The 25422-nt window shown below is 49.2% G+C and overlaps 6 protein-coding genes across 6 annotated transcripts; 4 read left to right on the top strand and 2 right to left on the bottom strand.

Annotated features, from left to right (window-relative positions):
* Window positions 1-3476: 3476 nt before the first annotated feature.
* Window positions 3477-5007, top strand: GLK1_2 (glucokinase; the record flags this gene model as incomplete). The annotated part of the gene is made up of 2 exons (XM_064900277.1): window positions 3477-3653; window positions 3697-5007. 2 exons carry the CDS (start codon window positions 3477-3479, stop codon window positions 5005-5007), a joined length of 1488 nt encoding a protein of 495 aa, XP_064753589.1.
* Window positions 5008-5428: 421 nt separating this feature from the next.
* Window positions 5429-7090, top strand: LTR64_005940 (uncharacterized protein; the record flags this gene model as incomplete). The annotated part of the gene is made up of 1 exon (XM_064900276.1): window positions 5429-7090. The coding sequence occupies one exon, from the start codon at window positions 5429-5431 to the stop codon at window positions 7088-7090; it is 1662 nt and encodes a 553-aa protein (XP_064753588.1).
* Window positions 7091-7762: 672 nt separating this feature from the next.
* Window positions 7763-10990, top strand: SOG2 (RAM signaling network component; the record flags this gene model as incomplete). The annotated part of the gene is made up of 1 exon (XM_064900275.1): window positions 7763-10990. The coding sequence occupies one exon, from the start codon at window positions 7763-7765 to the stop codon at window positions 10988-10990; it is 3228 nt and encodes a 1075-aa protein (XP_064753587.1).
* A 1952-nt stretch (window positions 10991-12942) lies between these two features.
* On the bottom strand, window positions 12943-20135 carry BPH1 (Beige protein-like 1; the record flags this gene model as incomplete). The annotated part of the gene is made up of 2 exons (XM_064900274.1): window positions 12943-12967; window positions 12991-20135. 2 exons carry the CDS (start codon window positions 20133-20135, stop codon window positions 12943-12945), a joined length of 7170 nt encoding a protein of 2389 aa, XP_064753586.1.
* A 634-nt stretch (window positions 20136-20769) lies between these two features.
* On the top strand, window positions 20770-22341 carry PRB1 (proteinase B; the record flags this gene model as incomplete). The annotated part of the gene is made up of 3 exons (XM_064900273.1): window positions 20770-21264; window positions 21315-22128; window positions 22181-22341. The coding sequence occupies 3 exons, from the start codon at window positions 20770-20772 to the stop codon at window positions 22339-22341; spliced, it is 1470 nt and encodes a 489-aa protein (XP_064753585.1).
* A 366-nt stretch (window positions 22342-22707) lies between these two features.
* Window positions 22708-24719, bottom strand: LTR64_005936 (uncharacterized protein; the record flags this gene model as incomplete). The annotated part of the gene is made up of 2 exons (XM_064900272.1): window positions 22708-24424; window positions 24664-24719. 2 exons carry the CDS (start codon window positions 24717-24719, stop codon window positions 22708-22710), a joined length of 1773 nt encoding a protein of 590 aa, XP_064753584.1.
* Window positions 24720-25422: the final 703 nt, after the last annotated feature.

Genomic DNA, 25422 nt, shown 5'->3' with positions numbered 1-25422 from the left:
TGATGATAGCTCATCTGCAGCCTGTGTACTGAACAAAGACTCATCCTATATCCATCTAAAGTATCGACATGCCGGCGGCGAAAGTTTGCCGTGCGCCGAATGCTTTATCCCGAGAACACCCGCCAGTGAGGCTTGTAACTCAAGGTAGCCTCACATGGCACGATGCGGCGTACGACGATAGTCAACAGACAATCTTTGCTGAAAGAGATTGCCGCTAGAAGCCGATCTTCCTTTCCAGATGCACGAATGTCGAGGTGACAATAAGATTGAGTTGCGCATACCTCGATGCCGATACCGTGCGGATCCTGGTTGACAGACTCAAGGACTGGCTCTTGACACACGAGGCAAGTACTTCCTGCACATTTGATGTATGCCAGCTAACTTCAGACAGGACAGATGGACTTTGATCGGTCTGCGAGCTGGATCAATCACACAGGGAATTGGCAAGAACCCCCTTCCAGTACTTCACTTTTGTCTACAGGCCACCGATGGCATATCAAGCACACACCCAGATGTTACTGGCGACTGTGGCTTACGAGATCTGGGACCACCTGCCACGATCCAGACTTTCTTCGTCTCTGCAATTGATGTGGAGCTTCAGGTCAGCTATGTGGATAGATTTCGACAGAACACAGTTGTACACGAGCAGGTAAACAATAATCTGACAGATGACACTCGTGATGAACGGCACGATGGAGAAGATAGGAATTACCAACTCACTGACTCGACTAGCCATTTATACAGCTCAAGATATGCACGTATTGCTAAACATCGGACGAGCATTGACGAGATAACGACACAAGCAACAGCAGCATTGGAGTACTTCTTCTTCAGCAAGCCAAAGGCTAGATCGACCATCTGGCAGCCAAGAATTTTTCTGTCTTCCAGTCTTTCAGAATTAGCCCCTGGTGTGTTTTTACCCGAATATCCTAAGCTTGTTCAGCAAAGACAGAGACTACTGTCACCAGTTGCAAAGGTCCTTGCTCAGTATAGCTCTAGACAAAAACCTCTTGAGAACGAGACAAGCAAATCCGAAATCGGGAGCAGTCGTGTTGTGTCTACTAAAGCATGGTTTGAAGGACTGCTCTGGTCATGCATGATTTGCAAGTTGAGGATGCCGCGCAGAGTGAAGCGAAGGGCTTCCCTGATAGATCCACCTGCTGTACGTGAACAGTTCAGTGGTGTCATGGAAAGCACCTCCACCGATGGTATGCCTAAGGACAAAACTCAAGACTTCACTCCTCAGCTATGTGACTGGATGACGTTAGATAGTATCCAAACAAGGGACTTTGATTCGCTGCTGCTTCTTAGCAGCGACGAGGAGACAGAAGCTCAATTGCTTCAGAGTAACACTGCCGATAGCTCAGAAGGGGAGCTATATCCGGGGTTTGCAGAAGGCACTGTAACCAGAGACATACCTACGACGACGAAAAGCTTGCATGAAAATGGCATGACGAAAGCTAGTCATGTCCACGAATTCCTTGATCGAAGTTGCGCCCACGGCAGAGGCTTACCCTTTGTCCATAAGGACGCAATTGGTGATCACGCGTTTGGTTCGAGCCTGCTTACTCACCATGTAGACGCCACATACCCTGGTTCAGACAGAGAAGCAGACTGGGCAATAGAGGAACATGCTACTGCTTGTGATCGGTCAGATCTCGGGGAAAGCGAATTCTTACTTAGCGCTGAGCACGATTGGGGAACACCGAAACTAAAGCAACTTCCACTACCTTTTGACTTATTAGATACCACGGACCACGATTCCAGCCCATTCACAATGGCAGAAACACAGTTTGAGCCGCCACAGAGAGGTAGTATTGGGTTAGATCATTCTCATTCGAACATACGGAGGTGGCGAAGGAGCCAGGCACCTTCTAATTTCGCAGGTCTATATGAGATGCACGATATGTTGAAGAACGACATAGGGTCCGCCCTAAAGCGGAGCAATGAGCAGAACGACGAGATGCTAGACATTGACTCGAGGATCTTCGAGACCTTCGATTGCTCGAGACAGCCATCCCAGCCTACATACTCTTCTAGTCCGAGCATCACTCTATTTAGCGACGACACTGAAGAATTCGATGATGCTAGGCTTCTTTGCTCACAGTCGACCCAAGCAACAACACCGTCATATACCTCAACAGGGTCTAGCCAGGGACCCAAAAAGCACATTAATCGACCATCGATTCTCACGACTTTCACTCCAAGCTCGACCATTTCCAATGTTGGAATTTACTCAAATAGTCAAGTCCTACAAGAAGCATTGATATGAAAGGGCGAAGAATCCTAAAAGCACAAAACAGAACGAGGACGATAGTAACCTGGAAGGGTTGTGGTTGATGGGAACGTTTACAGCGGCACGTGGTGGTCGACAAAAGTGAGCGTAAGCCTTGGTGTGACTTGCAGCTGTCTGGTGGAGGACACTCACGACTATCACATTAGGGAACGATCTTGATCATATATTCCTACCAACTTGCGTTGAGAAATTTGACCAGTAGGGATATTGCAATGACAAGACCAGGTATTCTGAAATCTATATCAGGTGCAAGGACGACGGTCAGTCCGTCAGGCAGGAAATAAACAGGCAATCTATTGTACTGAATATCAGACATTGTTCTCTGAAATTCGAAGTTGAGACTACTTGACTGCTCGCTACGCACCACGACGATATAACTGATCCTGCAAGATTCGGGAATATGAGGATACACATCGAGACGCATGGAGTGGAAGGAGGACACGAACTCATTGTGGAATGCTGGCCAGCGCTTTCGTGTTTCTTGTCGCTAAAAGGAAGTTGCATGCGACGGCTCTACAATTTGACTTCTATGGAGAGATTGCGGGGTGATCTGCCTCCAGCGCCATCGCACTGATACAGATCGTGATGTAATTTACAGTAAATATGAATGTTCCATGTCCACGTACAGACTGCTCATGCTTTCATCCAGAAGAGAGTGGTGTAAGCCTAGGCTTGTATTCTGGACCAGGACTCGGAGCCTTCGGTCTCCATGACTGAACCATACATGCGTCATCACAGTTTTACGTTGTTGGTATCAGTCCTTCTATGCAACCCTCTGTGGCCCCTCACTTAACACACGATTCGCTCGCATTCTGCCCCTCTCCAACCACAAGGAAAGCTGGCTGTCTCAAAGCAGGAGGACAAGCTGCTCGGCGCAAGCAAAAGGGATCGCTTGGGCAGCTCGAATATCGTTAACGTCTCGTCTTCCCTGCCTCATTTCCCTCTGCTCAGCATACTCTCCGCCGTTGTTCTATGTGCATGCTTTCTCGTTCCGTTTCTTTTGCGAATCGAGACCCGTGCGCCAGGTCCGAAGTATATCATCAGGAACAACAACCTTGATCCTTTTGGCGACAGTGTTTACAGACAGGAAGCATACTACGAACAGTTAGAACCGGGCACTCAGTGCAAGCCAAAATCAGTCTTCTCCTCCGAACTTGTTCAAACCCCTGCTCTCACCAACATGGCTCTCGAGAAGGAGGCAAAGCGCATGGCTGCAGAGTTCGAGTACTCTAAAGATGATCTCAATAGAGGGGTACAGCATTTCATGACAGAGATGAGAGAGGGACTCGGGAAAACAGGAGGTCATATCAGTCAAATTCCTACATATGTGACCGCGGTTCCCAATGGCACTGAAAAAGTAAGAGCACAAATCCCCTTGAGAAAGAGGCTGACAATCGTAGGGAACATTCTTAGCAGTCGATCTTGGTGGCACAAACTTTCGCGTTTGCTCGATTACCTTACACGGCAATCACACCTTCTCCTTAACTCAGTCAAAGGTAGCAGTTCCTCGAACATTGATGGAAACGCAGGTTGCTGCTGAGCTTTTCAGCTTTCTGGCGAAGCAGATTGAGAATTTTCTAAAAACTCATCACAACGACCACTTCGAAACACATAAAGCCAAACCTGGACAAGTCGCATATTTCGACCTAGGCTTCACGTTCAGCTTCCCTGTTGAGCAAGTTGGAATCAACAAAGGAGCACTGGTTCGATGGACGAAAGGATTCTCCATTCAAGAGGCTATTGGTAAAGACGTTTGCGAGCTTTTGCAGAAGGAAATCGATGCGCTGAATCTGCCAGTCAAAGTATCCGCACTGGTCAACGATACCGTGGGAACTCTGATGGCCCGCTCGTATACCTCACCTGGAAAAGAATCGACACTTATCGGCGCCATTTTCGGAACGGGCACCAACGGCGCTTACGTGGAACGACTTTCGAACATCAAGAAGATGAAAGATATTGACGAGAAACAAGGGGGCGCGAACTATGACACAACTACAGGTCTTATGGTCATCAATACAGAGTGGGGTAGCTTCGACAATGCTCTGAAGATCTTGCCAGACACACCATATGATCGAGCGTTAGACAAGGAGTCCAACAATCCCGGTATACAAATGTTCGAGAAACGAGTGTCTGGCATGTTCCTTGGTGAGATCCTTCGAAGGGCCATGCTAGCTTTACACAACTCCGACAACTCAAATGCATCGTTTCTGAAAGATAAGACTTCCGCTGACAACGATTTGACCACTACAACCGTGATCGAGCCAGATAGTGCGCTGTTTAAACAGTGGGGAATAGACACGTCTTTCCTGTCGATAGTGGAGGAGGATCAGTCTGACCACTTGCGAATCACAAAGCAAGTGTTGGAGAAGGACTTGGGTATACAAGCCGCTGCTACTGAAGACGCGATTGCAATCAAGATGCTAGTACATGCAGTCGGTAAGCGGGCTGCGCGATTGGCGGCGGTAGCACTGGGTGCGGTCATTCTCGAGACCAAGAGGCTCGAAACGGATGGGTTTGTCGACATAGGAGTCGATGGAAGTTTGGTCGAGTATTATCCTGGATTCGAAGATTACATTAGGGAAGCCTTCAGGGAGACACAAGGTATTGGTGAGGAAGGTGAAAAGAAGATCCGTATTGGCTTGGCCAAGGATGGCAGTGGTTTGGGCGCTGCGCTGATTGCATTGACGGCCCACGATGCTGAAAAGCCATAGAACATTCTTCTTGTCTTGCATATATAGGTCATTTGTTCCAAGCCGTCTTCTCATGATGGTCCCATCTATATTGGTATTCGAATGGTAGTGCTCCCAGGGATAAATCCTGCCTCGAACTTCAGGCAACACATTGTCGGAATAATTTCGTCATCAAACAGAGTCATAAGTCATTCCAACCCGAAACATAGAACAGACCACTCATTGAGGGTGTCGATTAAGACAGCGAGGAAACAACACGCTCTTCGTATCAGATCGAAGTTCTGTGCTCTAGCAGACTGATTTTTGCGACAACCCAAAGATTGGGATCACAGCACCTTCACCTCCAGGACGTTAAGCGGGCGGAACCGACTGTGCAAGGATCTGAAATCACATCTCACGGTAGCATCGTCAAGCAAAGTAAACAGCTGGATACCTTGAAAAGATGTCGACAGACCTCTTGAATTGGGCGTTACCACGCCTACAGAGACTTTTGCCTATAGACGATGAATCACTTAGGGAAGTCATTACCTACACAACCACTCTGTCCAAAGAACAAGGGGTAGAGCACCTTCGAAACATGCTGGGCGACTCAGCTCAAAGCCTAGAGTTTATCTCAGGTTTCAACTCACGGCGTCCTGATGTGATGCCTACAGGAACGAAAATAGACACGTCCTCCAGGCCAGGAAGTCGAGATGGTGTACCCAGGCACAATAAGAGACCAGCCAAGCAGAAAGCACCTCTGCATAACGCAGGTCCAGTGCGACGGCCGGAAGGTTACGGTGATGTGGCAGGTGGTTACAACAAGCAGAGTGATAGTGAAGAGCTACGATCTCGAGGCTACAAGAAAGACAACTTGGCCCCGTCGCTGGCTCATGGTCTTCCTATGTCTCAGCAGCCTGACGCTCTGCAACTACCGAAAGTAAGTCAGGGTGGTCTGCAAACTCCCACCGTGGGCCGGTCCAGAGACCCATCGCTAGGGACACCCAGTCTCCTACCACCATCAGCCTCAGGGAAGATGATATCAGATCTCCCAAATGTTCGGACGAAGCAATCAAAGAAACCGGCACACTACATCCCGTCATCTCAGCCTCATTCTGGCACATCTACGCCAAGTGGCAAGCCCGTAACCACTACGACTTCGAGCGTGGCTGACTTAACATCAGCTATTGCGGCACTCGAGCTGTCTACCAATCCTACTCTATCAAGCGAACGAAGAAGGTGTGACTGCAACGCGTCAATTCACCCACTATTTACAACTGCACCAAATTGCCTGAACTGTGGCAAAATTATATGTGCATTAGAAGGTTTGCAACCGTGTTCATTCTGTGATGCTCCTATTCTCTCAAAAGATCAGGTTAACGGCATGATCCGTGCCTTGAAGGATGAACGAGGTGTCGAGAAGATGGCCACACACAATGCGTCTATTTCGGCGTCAAGATCAGGAGGTGGAACACCGATGTTCAGCTCGCCCGATGTCTCCGGAGACGAATCTTCTTCGGCAGCAGCACGAGCCCGAGCTCACAGAGACAGGCTATTAGCCTTTCAGCGTGAGAATGCTCAGCGCACAAAGGTACACGATGAGGCGTCGGACTACGATATGACGCTCACACACGGCGCAACGCAATGGATGACGCCAATGCAAAGAGCTGCGGCATTGAAGAAACAGCAACAATATTTGAGAGAGATGGAGGAGGCGAACAGACCGGAATGGGAGAAGAAAAGAACAGTAATGAGCATGAGTGTAAAGAACGGAAAACTCGTCAAAACATTTGAGAAAGTGCAAGCGCCCAGCGCAATGAAACCACAAGAGGAGGAGGCCGTCCTTGATGAGGGACAGGATAGAAACGACGAAAGACAGCATCTGGGCGGCAGTGGCGCGTTCAGCAAGAATCCATTGCTCGCTAGTGGCAGTCTTATCCGGCCACTATGGAAGCCAAAGGAAGGCGAAGACGTCAATGGCAAAGCTCCGAGAGAGCGGAAGAATGTCTGGCGAAGAGTGCAAGATGACAACGAAGACAACGAAAGCTGGATCCTCGATGGCGGACTCCGTGGTTATGGTGTTGTTACGAGGTCGATGGAGGACGGAGAACAAGAAGGTGGCTAGTGAAATTTTGACTCCCCATTACCACTTCACATCGTCATTCGTACCATTACATCACTCCCAGTCAGGCGACACGATCGTCGTTAGTGTATTGTAAACTGATAGAATTCGTCACTTGCGGTGCTGGCAGCAAAAGGTGCGACCTATGAATTCTGGCATCACTCGTGAGGAAAGTTGCCATTGATCGGCGCTTGGGAAGGCACGCTCAAGGATTGGCGGGGCTATAAGTTAGTGCCCGCGTTTGGCGTGCTAACCCGGATTTACCTAGACCCCTGTGAAGTTCGTTCCTGCATGAAATCTACCAACGGCGCGACGTTCGATCAATGCACCTCCCAGAAACAGCTTTCCAAAAGTGAAACTTTGTGTTCCTTCCTTCTGCTGCTCAAGACAGTAACACCTGACACTCTTCCTTCGTTACGCGAGTCTATCCCAGATCGATACACACCCTTACTCATTGTATGCTGTCCCGCGAAGCATTGACCACCAACCTTCTCCATTTACGCCCACTCCTCACTAGATAGTCATCTGTACACAAAATGTCGACTGAGTTTGTGCACCTGCAACACTACAGTTCTGAGCAAGTGTGAGGGAAAGCATCGACGTGTATGATAATGCCTGTTGCATTGTTCGTGAAGGAACACGATTCTTTTCTTGTCTATTCTTCGAGAGCCAATAATGGACGATCTCACCTTTCGAGAGGCAGCCCCATCGGAGGATCGATCACGCATACCTCAACCCTCGCGCAGAGATCTACAAGACAGCGCACGCTACCATTATGACACCACTTACTCATCCGACCACGGCCCAGGCCCTGCTACCGTGGAAGTTACTCCTCCAAGGACTATTACAATGCCCCGAGCGAGATTTACGCCTCATGTGCCCAGCAAGAGCAACCAGGAAAAGGCTGATTGTTTGAGTGCCGAACAGACTATTGAACTGTTCAAGAGAAAGATCGATGAGGCTAGGAACGAGACGCAGCATGTCTTTTCGAGCTCAGAGACTGTCTCTGATGCTCTGAAGCCGACTCTTACCATTGATCTCGGTCGAGCCAGGATAGAAAGACTGCCAGATGCGATTGTAGACTTGATTATTGCCGATGTCGAACGGCTATCTTTGTCACACAATTTTCTTCGCTATATCCCCGCTCGGATTGCTGAGTGCAATCAGCTACGATACCTCAATATTCGATCCAACGACTTTCGAGAACTTCCGCCCTCAATCTACCGTATGCCTTTGCTCGAGATCTTGGATGTGAGCAAAAACAAGATCACAAATATTCCACCCGAGATCAAGAACCTCGAAGCACTGAGAGTCTTTTCTATCGTCCACAATCGACTAACTGATCTACCTGTCGAGTTAGTAGAGCTTCCACGTTTGAAGGTCCTGAAAGTGGCTGAAAACCCTTTCCGAAAGAGCATTAGGAAAGTGATACATGAGAAAGAGATTGAAGTCGCCTATTCCGAGATGGTCGAGAATGAAAGGGATACTGCTCTTACCACAGAGATCATAAGCTATCTGCGGAAGCTCATGCCTTCGTCTGCGAATACCCCTGTATTGGACAGTGGGGAAACAAAAGAACCACAAAGTGCTACCGAGCCACCTAGAGCGGCAAGACGTGCCTTGAGTGGCAGATTCCCAGTCGTGCCCGCCGCACTTTCTGCAGACTCGCCTTCTGATACGACAGATCCTACGGGCCAGCAATCAAGACCATCTCTGCCTGCCAAATCGCACTTACGTGGCTTTTCAGGTCAGTTAATTACCAATGGGATCCAGAAGCGGCCTGGTATAGCTCCACTTGTCAATGGCGATCGTATGCGAACTCATAGCGAGAGTGTGATACAAGCGTCCGCAGCCGCTCGGCAAAAACGTATGGGCATGGTAAGGAGAGAGAGGACCGAGCTTGACAGTATTGACGAGACTAAAGTCGCCAACAAAAGCCATTTCCGAGGACTCAGCTATGGTTCTGTATTGAGAAGAAATGGCAGCATTTCATCTCCGGGTGCCGCTAGCTCAAGCCCAAGTAGTCCGAAAGATGTGAGAAAGCATCCTACACAATTTGTAAGACGCCTTTCGAGTTTGCCTGAACACAAGACGGGTCAGGTACGAAGACCACTGATTGAAGGAGCCAAAGGAATACTTTATGCTCTCTACCAGGTACACCCGCAAATATCTGGCTTGATCTCTACAAGTAAAGGAAGGGACCCAAGAAGAAGTGGCCTCGAGATGTCCTTCTACAATGCCTCAGTTCATGTGGACAAACTGAACAAATCCCTTGAGTATGCGGACAACCTCGATCCGGAAGAGGATGAATTGTGGGAACGAGCCGAAGAGACAATCAACAACGACTGCGCAGTTTGCATAAGAAGCTTTGTTCATGTCACAACTCAAATGCAAGAATCAGCACATAGGATAGTCGCAGGCGCTGATCCACGATATGTTCGCTCTCTGATGTTGCTGCTGTATGGCAGTATTGTTGAGATCAAAAATGCCATCAAGAGCTTGGGAGTCGAAGTCAAACATCATCGTAGGCAGATGTCCAGTGGCAATACGCATCCCATTGCAACGATCCCAGAAGAATCAATACCCGAGACGCCCAAACCGCAGAGGATGGACAAGGAGGTTGATGCACTGACACTTAGACAGCCAGCACGGTTGCGAGGTGACACCGTGCTCAAACATCCTTCGATGGCTAACGCGCCATCGTTACAACCAGTTCAGCCGCCTGCCTTGCAGATACCAAGCAACACCAGCTTGACTGGTACTACAGTTCAAGGCGCTCACAGTCGTGCACCTTCCGCATTGGGAAGTCTCTCGCATAGAAGCTTTGCAACTCGATCGAGGTCGAATTCTCGGAGCACAACAATGACGGCGAATAGCGATGGAGCCGTATCGGCCGTTGCAAGTACGCCTCGCTCAATAGACGGGTACAATCTGTCTCCTACGGCTTCTCTGAACAGCCATGTCAATGCTGATACGGGGTTGACAGATACTCAAGAGGAACAACGCTTCGAGCTTATCTTCATGGCTTTGACCAAGGCTTACGAAGCGGCTCTACAAGCGGTACCGATCACAATGCAGCAGCTCCAGAAGTGTCTTGATTCTGCAACCGAGCAACGGCAAGCAAAGGACCTCGTCGAAACTTGGAATGCACTAGTTGCAAAGTCGAGAACGTGTCTCGATCTAACACAAGCATTACAACTCCGTCTTACCAGCATGAAGCTCAAAGATTCGGGTGTTGGCCTGAGCAGTGCAGACAGTGGAAGACATGATCCTTCTTTCTGGACCTTAGCGAAATCCTTCTTATCTAGCTTCGTAGGTCTCGTGACAGAGATGAAAGAGGTCAGAAAGTCACGACTTTTGATATTGCCACAGGAGATTGTTGGAGTCCTGCGACCTGTGCAAAAAGCATGCCAAGAAGCAGGTCATGCTATTACCACAAGTCCTTGGAACTTCATGCTTCAGGGTATGACAGTTATGCCGGCGCCTACACCTCTGGCACCTAGAGGTGGAGGAGAGATGTCTCGTCCTCAGCTGATGAACAGACAAGCAAGCAGCTTAAATGGCAATCTGAACGCATATTCGGTGGCCATGGCACACCAGCATAGTCAAGCACAGCTCGGCCAAGTTTCACCTCCCAGTAAGGGCCAATTGCAGCAACTGCCCAGCCTCAATTCCATGCCGACGCCAACAAGTGGTGGAAGCGTCACGCCTATGTCAGCCACATCGCCGATACCTGCGACACCATTATCTGCAGCTCTAGGCCCAGCCGCACAAGCAACTGTACCCAGCACACCTGCAGCTCTTTATAAAGATTCGTTCTTCAAAGGTGATGTGTTCCAACGAGCAGACAGTCTCTTGAGCATGCCTCAAGCTGCTGGTGTGAATTTCCTCAATCGAAGATGACGAAAACCAAATACACATGTCCGAGGACAATCAAGTATCAATTCGTACCATATCTCAAGCACTAAGTGCTAAGAAGGACAGAGTAGGCAAGTGTTATGCGGCACTTGAATGTACGATTCGAAAGTCGAAACGTTAACGAAGTGAATGAAGATAGACATGCCATCCTTGGAATAGAGACACTCCTTCGATGAAAATCTTGGATCGCGTCGAACAAAGCTCTACGAAGCTTATGAGGGTCTTAGCATGTCTGCCAAGAATGTTATAATAAATTACGACTGTACTTCTACGATGGAGAGCGAGTACTGATAACGCTCGTGTATCAAACATAGTATTGCAAAAGGAGTTAAGCCAGCCAGCTAGCCAGATGGATGGACTTGTGAAGCGACAGCAAGGATGCATGAGATAGCTAGACTTCTAGTTTATGTACTATAACGTATATTCTAGCATACAATCATGCTGTAGTTAGCAAATGCCAATTTGCAAGACTAGAAGTCAAGTATTGTACCTTGATCGAAGCTCATATTTCTCAGTCGATTTGCGCAATCTTGCTTCTCCCTCCATTTCTGCTCATGAGCTCCACATCTTAAGGCATACAAGTGGAGACTTGCATCATGCCTACGTCAAGCACTCGATGCTCGTTGCTCCTTCCTTAGCCAGATACTGTGAGCGAAAGTGGTAACTTGAATCTACCTTCTCGAACAGAAAGGAACCCCTCAACGTAACCTTCACAGCTTGCACTCCTAACAACCAGAATCCGTCTAGCCTTGTACCCTACGAAGAAGCATAGAACACAAGCAACTGGTCCACTAACCCAACCCACGCCACACCCATCACTTACCCAGCCAGCTACTTACAAGCAAAAAACAAACATTTCCACGCCAACCCACAATACAATATCTCTCTAAAGAGCTCAACACAAACAAATCAACCAACCAGCCACACAATGTCTACACACTCCGCCCAAGAAACCCATGATTCCTCCCATGGCCAAGACCAACACGCCTCCCGCGTCACAGGCCTCTCCGACACCAGCTCCTCAAACATCGCCGACACGACTCTGGCAGAGCAGTCACAGAACCCTGCTGGGGCTGGGAAGGCGTCGACGTCGATCAGTAAGGATTATGGGGGAAATGTGGAGGGGGATCTTGGGGAGAGACTCGCTGGTGGGGATGGGGATGGAGAGAAAGGGAGTGGGATGGTTGTTGGGGCGGAGGGGGACGAGCATGAGAGGGCGGCAGGGAAGCAGCCTTAGATTGAGGAGGGAGAAGGTTGGGTCTATGTATGATGCCTTGGTTGAGAAGTGGCTGAGAATTAGGATCTTGCTCTTCTATCTGCTGTAAGTATGAAGGTGGGAGTGGGTTAGAGCTTACTTTTGCTGCATGTCGATGCTTGGTGGTTGCAACGCAGGAAACGGGAAATAAATATGAAAAGACTCATAGTGCTAGAACTTGAAAGATCTATGTTCGAACTTCTTCAAAAGGTCCAGTGCCATGTCTATGATGATGCACTATAATCCAAACTTTTCCCAATTACCATTTCAATGACGCTGAACACAATTCCATTCCACAACCCTTCCGTCCTCATCGCCTGTATAGACAACTTGAGGCAGAGGTAAAATGCAACTTATCCCTGCAAGACTGTTGCTACCATCTTCCCTTGATGAATCAACGTGATTGAGGATACGGACTAATTCCAATTCAAAAACACCGTCGTTTATGGTCAGCGACCACACCTTGACAACACCTCGCTTGTGGCCCGTAAACGTTATGTCTCGTTCCAGCCACTCATTGCTCGCGCCCTCATAGCAAGCGATCGATATTATATTATCTTCTGGAAAAGATCTGTCTGAAGTGTCTTGCTTGACCAACAGCTCGCCATTGAGATTATATATGCTGATCCAGGTACCGTGGCAAACGATGATATTACCAGTGACATCGTTTATTGCAGCACATTCAACGTTGGCGCGCCGTGGGGTTTCTATACTTCGGACGAACTCACACCTATTGAGGTCCCAAAGCAATAATTCACCACCAGAGGAACACGAGAGTAATGCATTGAACGACCGTGACAACACCAAAGTCGTGACTATTGATCTGTGGCCGAACAAAGTCGCCCTGGGCTGGAGATCAACGCTCTTATGGTTGGGACTAGTGACTGTCCACACTGCGATGGTGCAGTCAGTACCGGCAGTAACTAGTGTCTTTGAGTCGGCAAACAAGGCGCAAGACAATTGGCCGATATGAAGATGTTCAAAAATTCCTATCAGTTTTCGGGTCTCAGACACATAAAAACGAATCGAGTTATCCGAGAAACCCCATTCCATGTATTTATCATAGGTTGGTGGTATGTTGAGCCTGAAAGCGCCCGAGCACAGCAACCTATCAGCCTTGACGGCATACGTCAAAGATGCCACTCGCTCTTCGCTGTCGAGCAACATGCCAGGTATTCTAGTCAGGGATTCTGCTGCACTGTCTAGACGTTTGTATTTGTGCTTGACGTTTTCTCTCTGAGGGTGAGCTCTCTGGAAGACCTGGAATGGTGTTTGTCCGAAGTTGTGGATAATGCCGATAGTTGCAAGCCGCTCAACAGGATCAACAATAGCATCAAGATCCCTTGCGCCTTGATACGAGAGGTGATGGAACACATTGACAGCATCGACAGCTGCATCACCTTTCTGCTTACAACCGAAGATAAGGTCGATCCATTTGTGTAAATGCTTGCTCACGTAAGGACTCTCAAGCGCTTGCCTGTTTTTTGCGATGAAGATCTTTGGATCGCCCTTAGCCCATGGTGGCAACGTAACGTTGCCGATAGACTTAGTACTGTTCTGCCGCGTACCAAAATCGTAGTCGTTTGGGTTTGTCAAGAACTCCGGAAGGTAGAAGAACTCTGGCGTCAATTCGCGTACGTCAGTCATGTTGGTCTGCGAAGCAGAATTCCAGGCTCCTTGGATAGTGAAGAACATCCTGTCTGGGTGGTCAAAAGTTCCTCCTTGAAGCAGGAGGTATGACTTCACAAATGGTTGCAATCTTATCAGATAGGATGTGACGATCATTGCAGAAGAATAATGGGTACCGTAGTGGAAAGGAGGCGCATTACTATCACCCATTTCTGCAAATTGTTTATATCTTTCACGAAATTCAGCTTCTCGGTCTGGATGCTGACAACCCATGGGCTTTGATAGATCTCGATAAGTTCGTGGATTGTCAAGGTCAAGCTCCTCACTTGTGTAATCCGCGATGACCCAGGGAAAGACAGGGTACTGAGTCAGGTCGTTATACGTTCTTCCAGCCAGGGTGTTGATAAGCATTAGATAGTGGAAGTTGGACATCTCACCTTTCTGCCATTTCTTAGTTGCGGTTAAGGTCGGCGACTGTGCGAACACACTGGTGAAACGTGCGCCGAATGTTTGCGGTTCTTCCTCAGCGCTCTTGAGAGAGTCATATCTCCAGGCTACCTCAGACTGGGGCGAGTCAGCGTTACCGTACTGTGGTGCTTTGCTGCTAATCAAAGAGAACAGATCGTTTCGAATCTTGAGACTGAGAAGAGTAAACAGGTAGCTGCGACCGTCGCCAAAGAAGATTTCGATGGCCACGTCGCGGAAAAGAAACCTGCGTTTTGATATGCTGATGACGTCCGACCATTTCCAGCTTCGAACCTCGTGGTTATTATCCTTAGATGTATCCTTTTGCACGGATACAGCTCGGCCTGAGATCATGCTGACATAGGGGTCACGCTCCTCAGCTGGAGCCTGCCACACATGAACGATCTCGCCATCCGCACGTTGAAAGAAGCCATCTACTAAGTAGATGTATTCTTTCCCGAGTATCAAGAGTCCTTCAATCGCTTCAAGACCAGCTACTCGTGATATGTTAACAACGTGCTTAACCTGGTCGCCACGATGCAGACTTCGCATGACTTTGCGGTTTTTGTCTTCGAATTCTTCTTGTCCGGCATTAGGATCCTCTACTAGCTCGAAACTTTCTTCTGCCTCCATGTTGTCCAGCGTTTCTGATCTTTCGATGCTAGGGAAGGGTTCGCTGGTAGAAGCCTGTTCATTAGGGATCGGTGAGTCGACAACAGGCAACTCAGCGCCACCTGGTGTAAGACCGCTTGATTCCGTACTAGAGGATCGCGTTCCTCTTGTGTCAAGGCGTAGAGCTGGTAAGTCGGAGCCCTTTCGTCTTGGCTGTTGCGCATCATCTGGAAGCGTGAAATCCTCGACCAGACGCATGCGCATTCGATTGCGTCCCTCTGTCTGGTCGACGCGCCACTTTCGAGATTTGCCCTCCGCGAACAGATCTGTGGAGCGTGCAAGCTCTTTCTGCATGCGCGAAAACATAGCATTGGTAAAGACGAGATCATCTGTAGAGTCCTGAACAAGCCTCTGGTGCTTCAAGGTCTCGGACGAATGAATATTGGTTGTCCAATGGTCAAACGCTACATCATGACGATGAAGCAGCTGCTCTCGGTCTGTTTCTGTCTTAGCCCATCCTTTGAGCTTCTCTCTGCGACGATTGACACGAGCCCTAATAGACTCTTCCGTCTTCTCGTTCTCCTCGCTCACAAAGGCATCCCATGACTTTGACAAGGTGTTGAAGAACAGTGAATCAAGCTCAGTCCTATGATCATCAACCCAGGACAGAAAAGTCTCGTTATCCAATTCTGCTAGCTTTTTGAAGCTGCCAGCCAACTGTTTTTGGTCCGTTGTTCCAGCTTGTCCAAGTATGGCGGCAGTCTCCGATGGCTTTTGTACCAGGATGGTGCGCCACAGATCAGCAGCAATCACGCGAACAGCAGGATCATCCGATATTAGGCTTCCATACAAAAGATAACACAGCAATTGCAAATACATTGACTGCGCCTCTTCAGATGCCAGCAGCACGGTTTGCCAATATGCAAGCTTCTTCAGGCAGGCTAAAGTCTCATTGACACTCACGTGCGACAAGCTCAGAAGCTCGACTCTGAAGACCACAGCACGTATGACAGAGATTGGCTGGGCGCAAAGTCTCACGCTCTTGAGCTGCGACACGTCATTGCGTTGCAAATATTCGAGTATGGTAGATGCAAGATCGATCACAGGTTCGGCTCCTCCTATAAACCATCCCTCGAATATTGCGTCACCGAGATGTGTTAAGAAGCGCGCCAAATTGGTGAGCACCTTTGGTTCACAAAGAAGTGATTGATCCAGGGCGATTGTGTTCGATAGTTGTGAGATTGTATTGCGTAATACCCAGGACTCGAAGAAGGTCTGATGCTCGATGAAGCCAGGTGGAGTTTTGAGGAAGAGTCCCAGACCAGCAAAGTCCTTACGGGCCAGGATTTGGTCAACGTATAAGGAGATGACAACCTCTAGGACACCTTGCACAATGGCATGCTTGACGTTATTCTCAGCAGCTTGCGTCGACTCGAGTAGCTTTCCATCCACTACTGCAACATCCGAAGTGGTATCGCCACTATTGGCGTCGCGAGAGACAATGACGAAGGACGAACCGCGGCGAAGAGCTTTACCACGACCTGGTCTTTCAGGAACTTCCTTGCGTGCTGCTCGGATGATAGGAGGTCGTGCAGAGAGAGGGTGGACTACAACGTCGGTGCCGTCAAAGGACAACATTGAATCTCTTGCATCAAGCTCAACCGATGCATCGACGATGTCTGCACCAACGACCACAGGGAAAAGGACGAACAACAGCTCTTGCACATAAGACGAGGAAGCAGCATATCCACGAAATTTTGCAGATCTTGTTTGTAGATCTGAGAGAAACCTGATGATGGTATTAAATGTCTCGGCGTTCTGTGGTGTAGCCAAGGTCAACAGTGGGTTCGGAGGTGCCATGGTCGACATAGACAGTCTTTCTGGGGAGCTAGAGACTGGCGTTGTGGTCTGTACCTGCAACCCAGTCTGGTGCTGCTTAGACGAGACAATTGTTTTGAGACCCGATTGCAACATGCCAGAGATGACTTCGAACATCTCAGGATAGACAATACCGTATTCTTTCTTCGAATTGAACAAATCGACAAATGAGAATAAATCGAAGGATCGATCCAAATCGAGTTCTGCCACATCAACGTCAAAAAGTATCGCGAAACAGGTCGGCCAAAGTGCTGGTAAGTGCCACCATCTTTTCAGGCGATGTCCCATAATTTCGAAGCCACCAGTTTTGTCCTTGAACTTCTTAACGTATGATTGGCCATGCACCACTAGCAGTCGCGCGAGGATGCGCATTGACAGCACGACAACCTCCGGGGAAGTTTCGGACAATAAATACAACAGCCATTTGTTTGTGACTGTTCGTGCAAATTTCTTGATCAACACCAAGTCATCCTTTCTACATAGCATCTCTGAGTATAGACGAAGGACTTCGACACCGATCTCAAACTGAGAAAGATTTGTACTCTCTCCTGACGAAGGCGTCATTGAGCCAGCGCCAGAAGATGCTCTTGAACGTGCTGCTTTTCGCGGTCTGGCTGTGTTGTTGTATTTGTGTACCGAAAACGTGATGAAAAGGGCCATCGACCGCAGCATCTCTGCATTGGTAGCAGTAGGAAGAAGTGCTGACAGGGCCGCGCTATAGGATGGCATAGTCATTCTCGACACGTTCTCTGACTTCAGTGCTTCGAGCAATCGTCTCAATGCTCGCATCCTAGTTAAGCGCTTGAGGTTGAACTTTACGTGTACACTGTCCTTGGCAAAGGCGAGAAACTGCTTGAAGTAGAGCTCTTGTGTTTCGAAATGGTGCAGCCGCCACACGCTGTTGTCTATCAGCAAGATTTTGTAGGCCAGAGGATTGTTGATCATGGACCTTGAAGGGTCATTACTATCGTATCCGAGGAACGAGAGTATTGATCTGAGCAACCTAAGAGCAAGGCCACTTCGATCAAGCGTCGGAGTGGCGATTGCCAAACCAGCCTTCTGATTATTCACACTCGAAGGTATGGTCAGCTTGTCCTTGATCAAGCTGCTAAGAACATTGTAGCCACTGTTGCGTTCCATGACCTCGCTGTTCCGCCAGCTGTACTTGATCGTGTCCAGTAGAATATCAACCGCAATGGCGACTTCTTCGGTGGTACGAGCTTTACTAACCAAGGCTAGTCCGATTGCTGCGCAGCCTCCTAGTCTCCATGAGACTTCGTCCAAGGACTGAGGCACAGTGACGACTGGCTCACCCATCAGCATGGCCACGCCATTAGCCTGGACCAGTGCATCGTTGATAGCTGGGACAGCTCCGTTGATCGCGATGGCGTTTGCTCCAGATCGTGTATATGAAAAGAGGTTTTTGGCAGCGACTTTTGACAGAGATTTTATCAACTGGCTTTCATCGATATTGTTGCGGTCATCACTATCAAGTACCGCCGCAGGAGAGATGTTCAGCAAGATCGAATCCTCCTGAATGACGCCACTGCCCTTGGATCGAATTGCAATATACAACTGGGACGAGTTTTCGTTGCCCGCGTTGAGCGTTTCGTTCCTGAAGTTCAATGCAGCTGAGGCAGAGTAAGTCTGAAACGAGCCAAGGCAGTCCTGTAAATTGCCGTGGTAGTGCGGAGTAAGGTGGTACATGACTGCGATGATATCTTCATTTAGCGTGACGTCGAAGAGGATTGCAGATGCTAGCGACCACAAAGTTGTACAGGTACCATCAGTGTTTGGTGCGAGATCTTGTGGCGTTCCTAAGAAGGCCTGCACTTTCGGACCAACCGCACGATCTAATGGTGGTGTCGCAGGAAAGTTGGCCTTGGTTTGTTCGACGAATAAACCATCCACAAATAGAGATGCTTTTGAAGAGCTGGTCGTGCGTGGCTTTTTGTGCACGATGCATATGTGGTACCACCTCTCTTTCTCAAACTTGACAGATCTGAACCTCACGCTCGGACGAGAACCTTTGACGGCAGTTTGCAGGATTAGATGATGCGAGTCCTTTTCAAGATAGGCAAGGACGAAGCAAGTCTGAGTCTTATCGCAGGCTCCAAAAAGAGTGGTGTGAGCAGCCGAATCGAAGTTGTCGAAACGAACCCATAAGGCCAGGGAGTAGCCGTCCGAGTGAAGAGGTGGAAAGGTCTTTCGCAGGTTCGGTAGCTCGACGGACGAGGACCCATATCGGGAGAGGTCGAACTGAATGCTAGCAGGCTGGCGGGAAGCGCGAATGGCATCGAGCAAGAAGGAAGCGGCGGCCACCGATGTAGCAGCCTTTGAGAAGAGATAGTGAGCATCGTCAAGGTTGGCAACGCCTTGCTGAAAGAGCAGGAGGGCTACTTCACGATAGACAGATTTCTCGACGAGTGTATGCTGACCATCGAACAGTAGAGGCATGATAGCGCTGAGCAGGCCAGCAGTATGCGCTTCAACAACGTTTTGTCTCGAACTCTCCATCACAACCTTGACACTGATAGGCAAGGCTAGATTGATGGTCTGTATGGATTGCCCTGCCTTTTGCATATATTCAGTCCAGGTCTTGGTCATGATGGAGAGCATGTCTGGCAACGCGACATCAGTAATTTCACTCAGGTACTTCGTTACGTGTGTCTCGATTGTGGCTGCGTTCTTGAGGTCCCAGCTGCGTTCGGGTGGAGGGCAGGCTTTAGCAACGTGGGTGTAAATCGATGCTACTGCCTCGTCGTTCATTGCGGTTGCAAAGAGCACGCCGTACAACTGTTCCAAAACGTTGTTGTCTGCCTCACTCTTTATGAATACATTCAGCAAGGTGGAAAGGATCCGCTCAAGTACCATCCAGCCATTGCCTTCAATTCTTGTTCGAAAGTATCTGTTATTCCCGGAATGGTGAACCAAGGCTGATTCGAGAACCAGAAGAAGTTGAGCCAAAACCTGAATCAGCTCTCTGGATTCTGACAACCGCGATGACTGCTGCCATGTTTCTACCAAATTCTGAATAGCCTGAAGAATGGTCTGAAAGCCCTGTGCTCTGCGGAACAGATCTTGAGGGTTGACAGCTACATCAATTTCCTTAAGCTGAAAGCGTAGAAGCTGGAGTACGCCGGCCTGAACAAGTTCGTCCTTGTACGCTTGCCATGTCGTAGGCTTGATACTCTTCAAGGCATTTACCGCGGTGGTAATGTCATTTTCGGAAGAAGGAGCGATGCTCGACGTACTTGAGGCAGCTGCTTCATGAGGGACGTCAAGGGACATTTTCTCGACGAGGAAGGCGCGGCATGGGGCCGACTGCACCTGCAAGCCAGTTTATAGTGTTCAGCAGAGGACTGGAAAGTAGTAGCATTTCATCGAAGTCGTCGAGGCACGCGTTATCTGAAGCTGACAGCGACGATCTCACACATCTGTACCACTACCAGGTACGATCACCTCGATGAACAGCTATTTTCATCTCTGCACATCTGCTTCGAGTATGAAACTACGTCTGATGCAACAAGTGCTGGCATTCAACCGCAGCTTGCCTGGAGTCGAACTGCATCTCTCGCTCACACTGAATCGACCCGTTCTGGGTAAGCGCCTGACTGCCTTAATCAATGCTTAGGTCGTCCCCACAAGATAACCAGGGTGGGGAGCTGGTGAGGCTTGGGCGAATCGGTATCGGAGTTTCGGTGGGTGCCTGCTTCCAGCTGTGCTCTGGCTCCATAGCAACACCCACGCCCCGTCGGCACATGATCTGCGTCACCAGCCAGCCTACTTCGGTGTCTTATCACGCGCCTGCTTGGTATCAGTTGCATCTCAACAACTTGACTACCCTTCCATCCCTCTGCATTCTATCTATCTTCTTTATTGTATTCCATCTCTGCCCATACATATCTTGGGCGTCGTGTACACCATGAAGTCTTTTATCAGTCTGGCCCTCGCGGCCGTAGCTGTCAGCTCTCCAGTCATTGTCGACACCATCCACAATGAAGCTGCTCCCATACACTCATCTTCTAACTCCGAGACCATTCCAAACTCATACATCGTTGTCTTCAAGAAGCACGTCGATGCAGCAAAGGCCAATGACCACCATTCGTGGGTACAGGATGCCCACTTCGGCAGCCAGTCATACAAGGCAGAGCTCAAGAAGAGAGACCAGATAAGCTTCCAAGAGGAGGTCCTCGGTGGTCTGAAGCACACATACAATATCCCAGGTCTAATGGGATATTCCGGTCACTTCTACGAAGATGTGATCGAGAAGGTCCGCAGGCATCCCGATGTCGAGTACATCGAGCTTGACTCTGAGGTCCACACAATGTCCGAGTCTCCAGAGGTCGAGAAGAACTCCCCGTGGGGTCTTGCTCGTGTCTCCCACCGTCAGGGTCTTACCTTCTCGACATTCAACAAGGTTAGTATCTGCGTGCTGCATGAGTGTGACGCAAGCTAATTCGTACGCAGTACCTCTATTCTGCCGATGGTGGTGAGGGTGTGACTGCATACGTGGTCGACACCGGTACCAACGTTGGCCATGTTGACTTTGAGGGACGAGCCAGCTGGGGGAAGACCATCCCAAGCGGCGATGCCGATGAAGACGGTAATGGACACGGAACACATTGCTCTGGAACCATTGCAGGCAAGAAGTTTGGTGTTGCTAAGAAGGCTCATGTCAAGGCTGTCAAGGTTCTTCGAAGCAACGGCAGTGGTAGCATGTCTGATGTCGTCAAGGGTGTCGAGTGGGCCGCTACCGATCATATCGAAGTTATGCGTGCTGTCAAGGCCGGCAAGAAGAAGGGTCACAAGGGCTCCGTCGCCAACATGAGCTTGGGCGGTGGCAAATCCCCAACTCTCGATCTTGCTGTCAACGCTGCTGTTGATGCCGGTATTCACTTCGCTGTCGCTGCTGGAAACGACAACGCAGATGCCTGCAACTACTCTCCCGCTGCTGCTGTAAAGGCCGTCACTGTCGGTGCTTCCACACTTGGCGATGAGCGTGCCTACTTCTCCAACTATGGAAAGTGCACCGACATCTTCGCCCCCGGTCTCAACATTCAATCTACCTGGATCGGCAGCAAATACGCCACCAACACCATCTCTGGCACCTCGATGGCTTCTCCTCACATTTGTGGTCTCCTCGCTTACTTCCTGTCTCTCCAGCCAGCATCCGACTCTGCTTATGCTGTCGCTGATATCACACCCAAGCAATTGAAGGCACACATGATTGGCATTGCCACCAAGGGTGTTCTCTCTTCAATTCCTTCTGATACCGTCAACTGTAAGTCGTTCGTGCTTCTGATCTTTGATGAGATGCTGACATATTATTCTAGTGCTCGCCTGGAATGGTGGTGGAAAGTCAAACTTCTCCGAGATCATCAACGAGGGTGGATATACCAAGCCATCTTTCGATCTTTTCGACACTGCTGCAGATATCAAGGGCGAGCTCAAGGACTTGGTCGCCGAGCTCGAGGCTTTGATTGAGAAGGCATAGATACTGCTCTTGATGCTGTGGAATAGTACATCATTTCGCTATAAAGAAAGAGGGCCGATATAAGTTTTCAATCAACCTTGTTGTGCTTAATTTTGGACATTCGCCAGGTGTGGAAACTATCGTGGTATCGTAGATTTATGTTGGAAGTCCAGCACCAAAGAAGCATGATCATCGTGGTCAGCAGGTGGCTAAACACTTTCTGCTTCACGAGTCGCCGACCCGTCCGTACAGCTACTATATGACTGAATCCAGTACTAGCATTGACAACAACGAGTAGCATTACAATGCATTATATGCGTATGCTTGCATCCACACTTTGCTGGTCACCTGGACACACGTAGTGGTTGGTTCCAGTGTGGTCTCATCTCACGAACTCGGCACCCTCGGACAAGCACGTCCCAATGCCGCACTCCCACTCCTAATATAACACACCTTCCTCCTCGCACACTCCCCCGTATCACACGCCGGCGTGACAACACTACTCTTCGTCTCATACGTGCTATACATCTGCGCGACACTAGTGTTCTCCAACATAGCCTCTGTAACCTTATGCCAGAACGTCGCGTTGAGCGGCGCAGTCGCAGGCCATCCACCACTTATCACAGGTGTGTACGCCGTTCGAGTGTCGTATTCAAAATTCCATTCTGGTGTGGTCCAAGTAAGTGAGTTGGAGATATTCGCGAAGTAGACTTGTGAGCCCATGATTTCGAACGTCAAGTCGTCGACTTGGTACATTGTGTAGCCTGCGTTGAGATTTGTTAGAGGTACGACGGAGGGGCCGATGTACGCTACTGCGATTGGTTTGTTGTAGTCGACCATGGTCGTGTTGCGGTATGTTCGGCCGTCGATGATATATGTGCTGTTCGGGAGGAAGTCGTAGTAGATCTGCTTCTGGTCTTCGTGGGTGTGGCCGAAGGCGATGAGAGCGATAGTTTTGGGAGCAAAGCGTGCGACTATGCTGTAGAAGAGGGCCGTGGGGTTGGGAAGGGGGTTTGAGCCGTCGTAGCCTGAGAGGACGTGGCCGATGATCCAGGCGCGTTGGTTGCGGGCTTCGCAGGCTAGGAGCTCGGCGGCGAGGAAGCTGAGAATGCCACTTTGGTCAGGGTTGGTGGTGTTGTAGTGGTTGAAGATGTTGGCTTTGTACCAGAAGTCTGTGTTTAGGGAGATGACTCGGAGACCTTGTGGAGTGGTTACGGCGAAGGCTCCGTAGTGAGTTGCGGCGTATTGTGCCTCGCTTGCGTTTAGCCAGGAAGCGTTTTGCCAGAGGGAGGCGAGGAGCTCATAGTTCCACGAGAGTGCGTTTGTTGGGGCAAGGCTGTTGGGCGTGTTGAGAGCTTGTGGGAAGGAGTCGTGGTTGCCTAGTGTTGCGTAGATTGGTGCGTTGTCTAATGCAGCTTTGAAGGTGTCGTAAGCTATTGTTTCCTCGTATTCGATGTAAGCTTGGGAGAGCTGGTCGTCTTTATCGTGAGACACGATGTCACCGGTGTAGATTGAGAAAGAAATGTTGCTGATGTCGAAAAATTGAGGCATGCTCTGAAATGCTGACAAGGCCAAATCCGGTGGTGAATCACATTGCAAAGCCCCAAATCTTGACGCTGGGAGACTTGGAGATTGTGCATTGGTATGGAGAACGTTGTTGACTGCGTCTGGCCTGCAGCATAGATGACTCGTACAATTCGCTTCGCTTCCGATATCGTATCTTGGGTCAATGTGGTAGTCGGACAGATGCAGCACATTGAGATTCTTGCCTGATGGTGGTAAAGCTGCATCGGCTGAGGCTGGTTTGGGGGTGAAGTACATGCTTTCCTCAATGCCAATAAGGGGAGGCTCAGAACACACAGACCTAGTCATATCAGTCGTTTCGCCTTTAGATCGACATAAGTCAATACTATACCAGACATTGTGGCAGTAAGCAGCAAAGTCATTTGTGTTGATACTCATCTTCGAAAAGAGTTGAGCATAGTAGGCTCCTATTCCGGCAGCCCCGTTCGAGTATGGCAGTGTTCCATTTGGTGTGCTGCCATACTGTGCTTCACAGCTCACTGAGGTGATGCTGCTTTTGACTGCTGGAACGGCATTGCAGCTATTCTCGTTAGCAGAACACGACACGGTACAGACTGACCTACATCTTGATCAGTAGCTGAGTGAAAGACGACACCGATTGAGTCAGAGCAGCAAAATGCAGTACTTCAGCAGCCGCGATACATTGAGAGCAATTATTGCCAAAAGCGCTGCTGCTGGCTACTCCAGTGATCTCCGAATAGAAGGCATCGAGCAGTGACGAAGAACTTCATCGTTCATTAGCAGCAGTCACTCACTCACTCACTAGGCTCACCTGTTGATAGGCGTAATGGGAACAGGATCTGGCGAGGTCGCATGATAAGATGGCGTGTCTCCAGACCCATTGTAGTATATGGTTCTTCCAGCAGGATTAGGAACAAGATTCGTATTAGTCGTATTCAACGCTTGTGGTGATGCGTTCACTGCAGCATATGAAACAGGTGTAGCGAGAAGTACAGCTGCACAGGAGAGGCAGTCAACTTTCATTGTCGAAGTAGTAGAGCTCAGGTACAGAACAACAGTCCCAAACGCAAGGAATGATAGGATGAGCGTGATCCATCTCGAGCTCGACAGCGATAGCATGTCTCTTTACACTGATTGTACGGCAGAAGATCGAGCATCAACAATCCACAAATTCTCAGCCATGCTTGGACAACAGTAGGAATACCGTCGCGTTGTTCACGAACCAATCATTCCAGCCACCAAGTGCACATGGGACAAGCTTTTGCTGCTCGAAGCGAAGAAAGCTTTGAAAAGCTTGATAACCAAGATGATTAGTGGAGTTTGCCAGTAACAACCTGAGCGTGAGAACGAACTAGCAATGCGCCGACCGATGCTCTTGTGAGGGCGAGTCAGCTAACGTGAATTGACGGGTTCAACTCCTGATGTCCAAAGCGTGTACGGACACTCAATTATTGCATCCTGAACATACGTGCTGTGATTTACTACACTACGGCAAATGCTATTAGAATAGTGTTACTCAGTATTGGTGTTGTCGCTCGTCAAACGGTGAGCTACGAT

This window comes from Lithohypha guttulata, assembly GCF_036872675.1.
Source record: "Lithohypha guttulata strain CCFEE 5908 chromosome Unknown scaffold_4, whole genome shotgun sequence".
NCBI lineage: Eukaryota > Fungi > Ascomycota > Eurotiomycetes > Chaetothyriales > Trichomeriaceae > Lithohypha > Lithohypha guttulata.
This window is presented reverse-complemented; position numbering and strand designations above follow the sequence as displayed.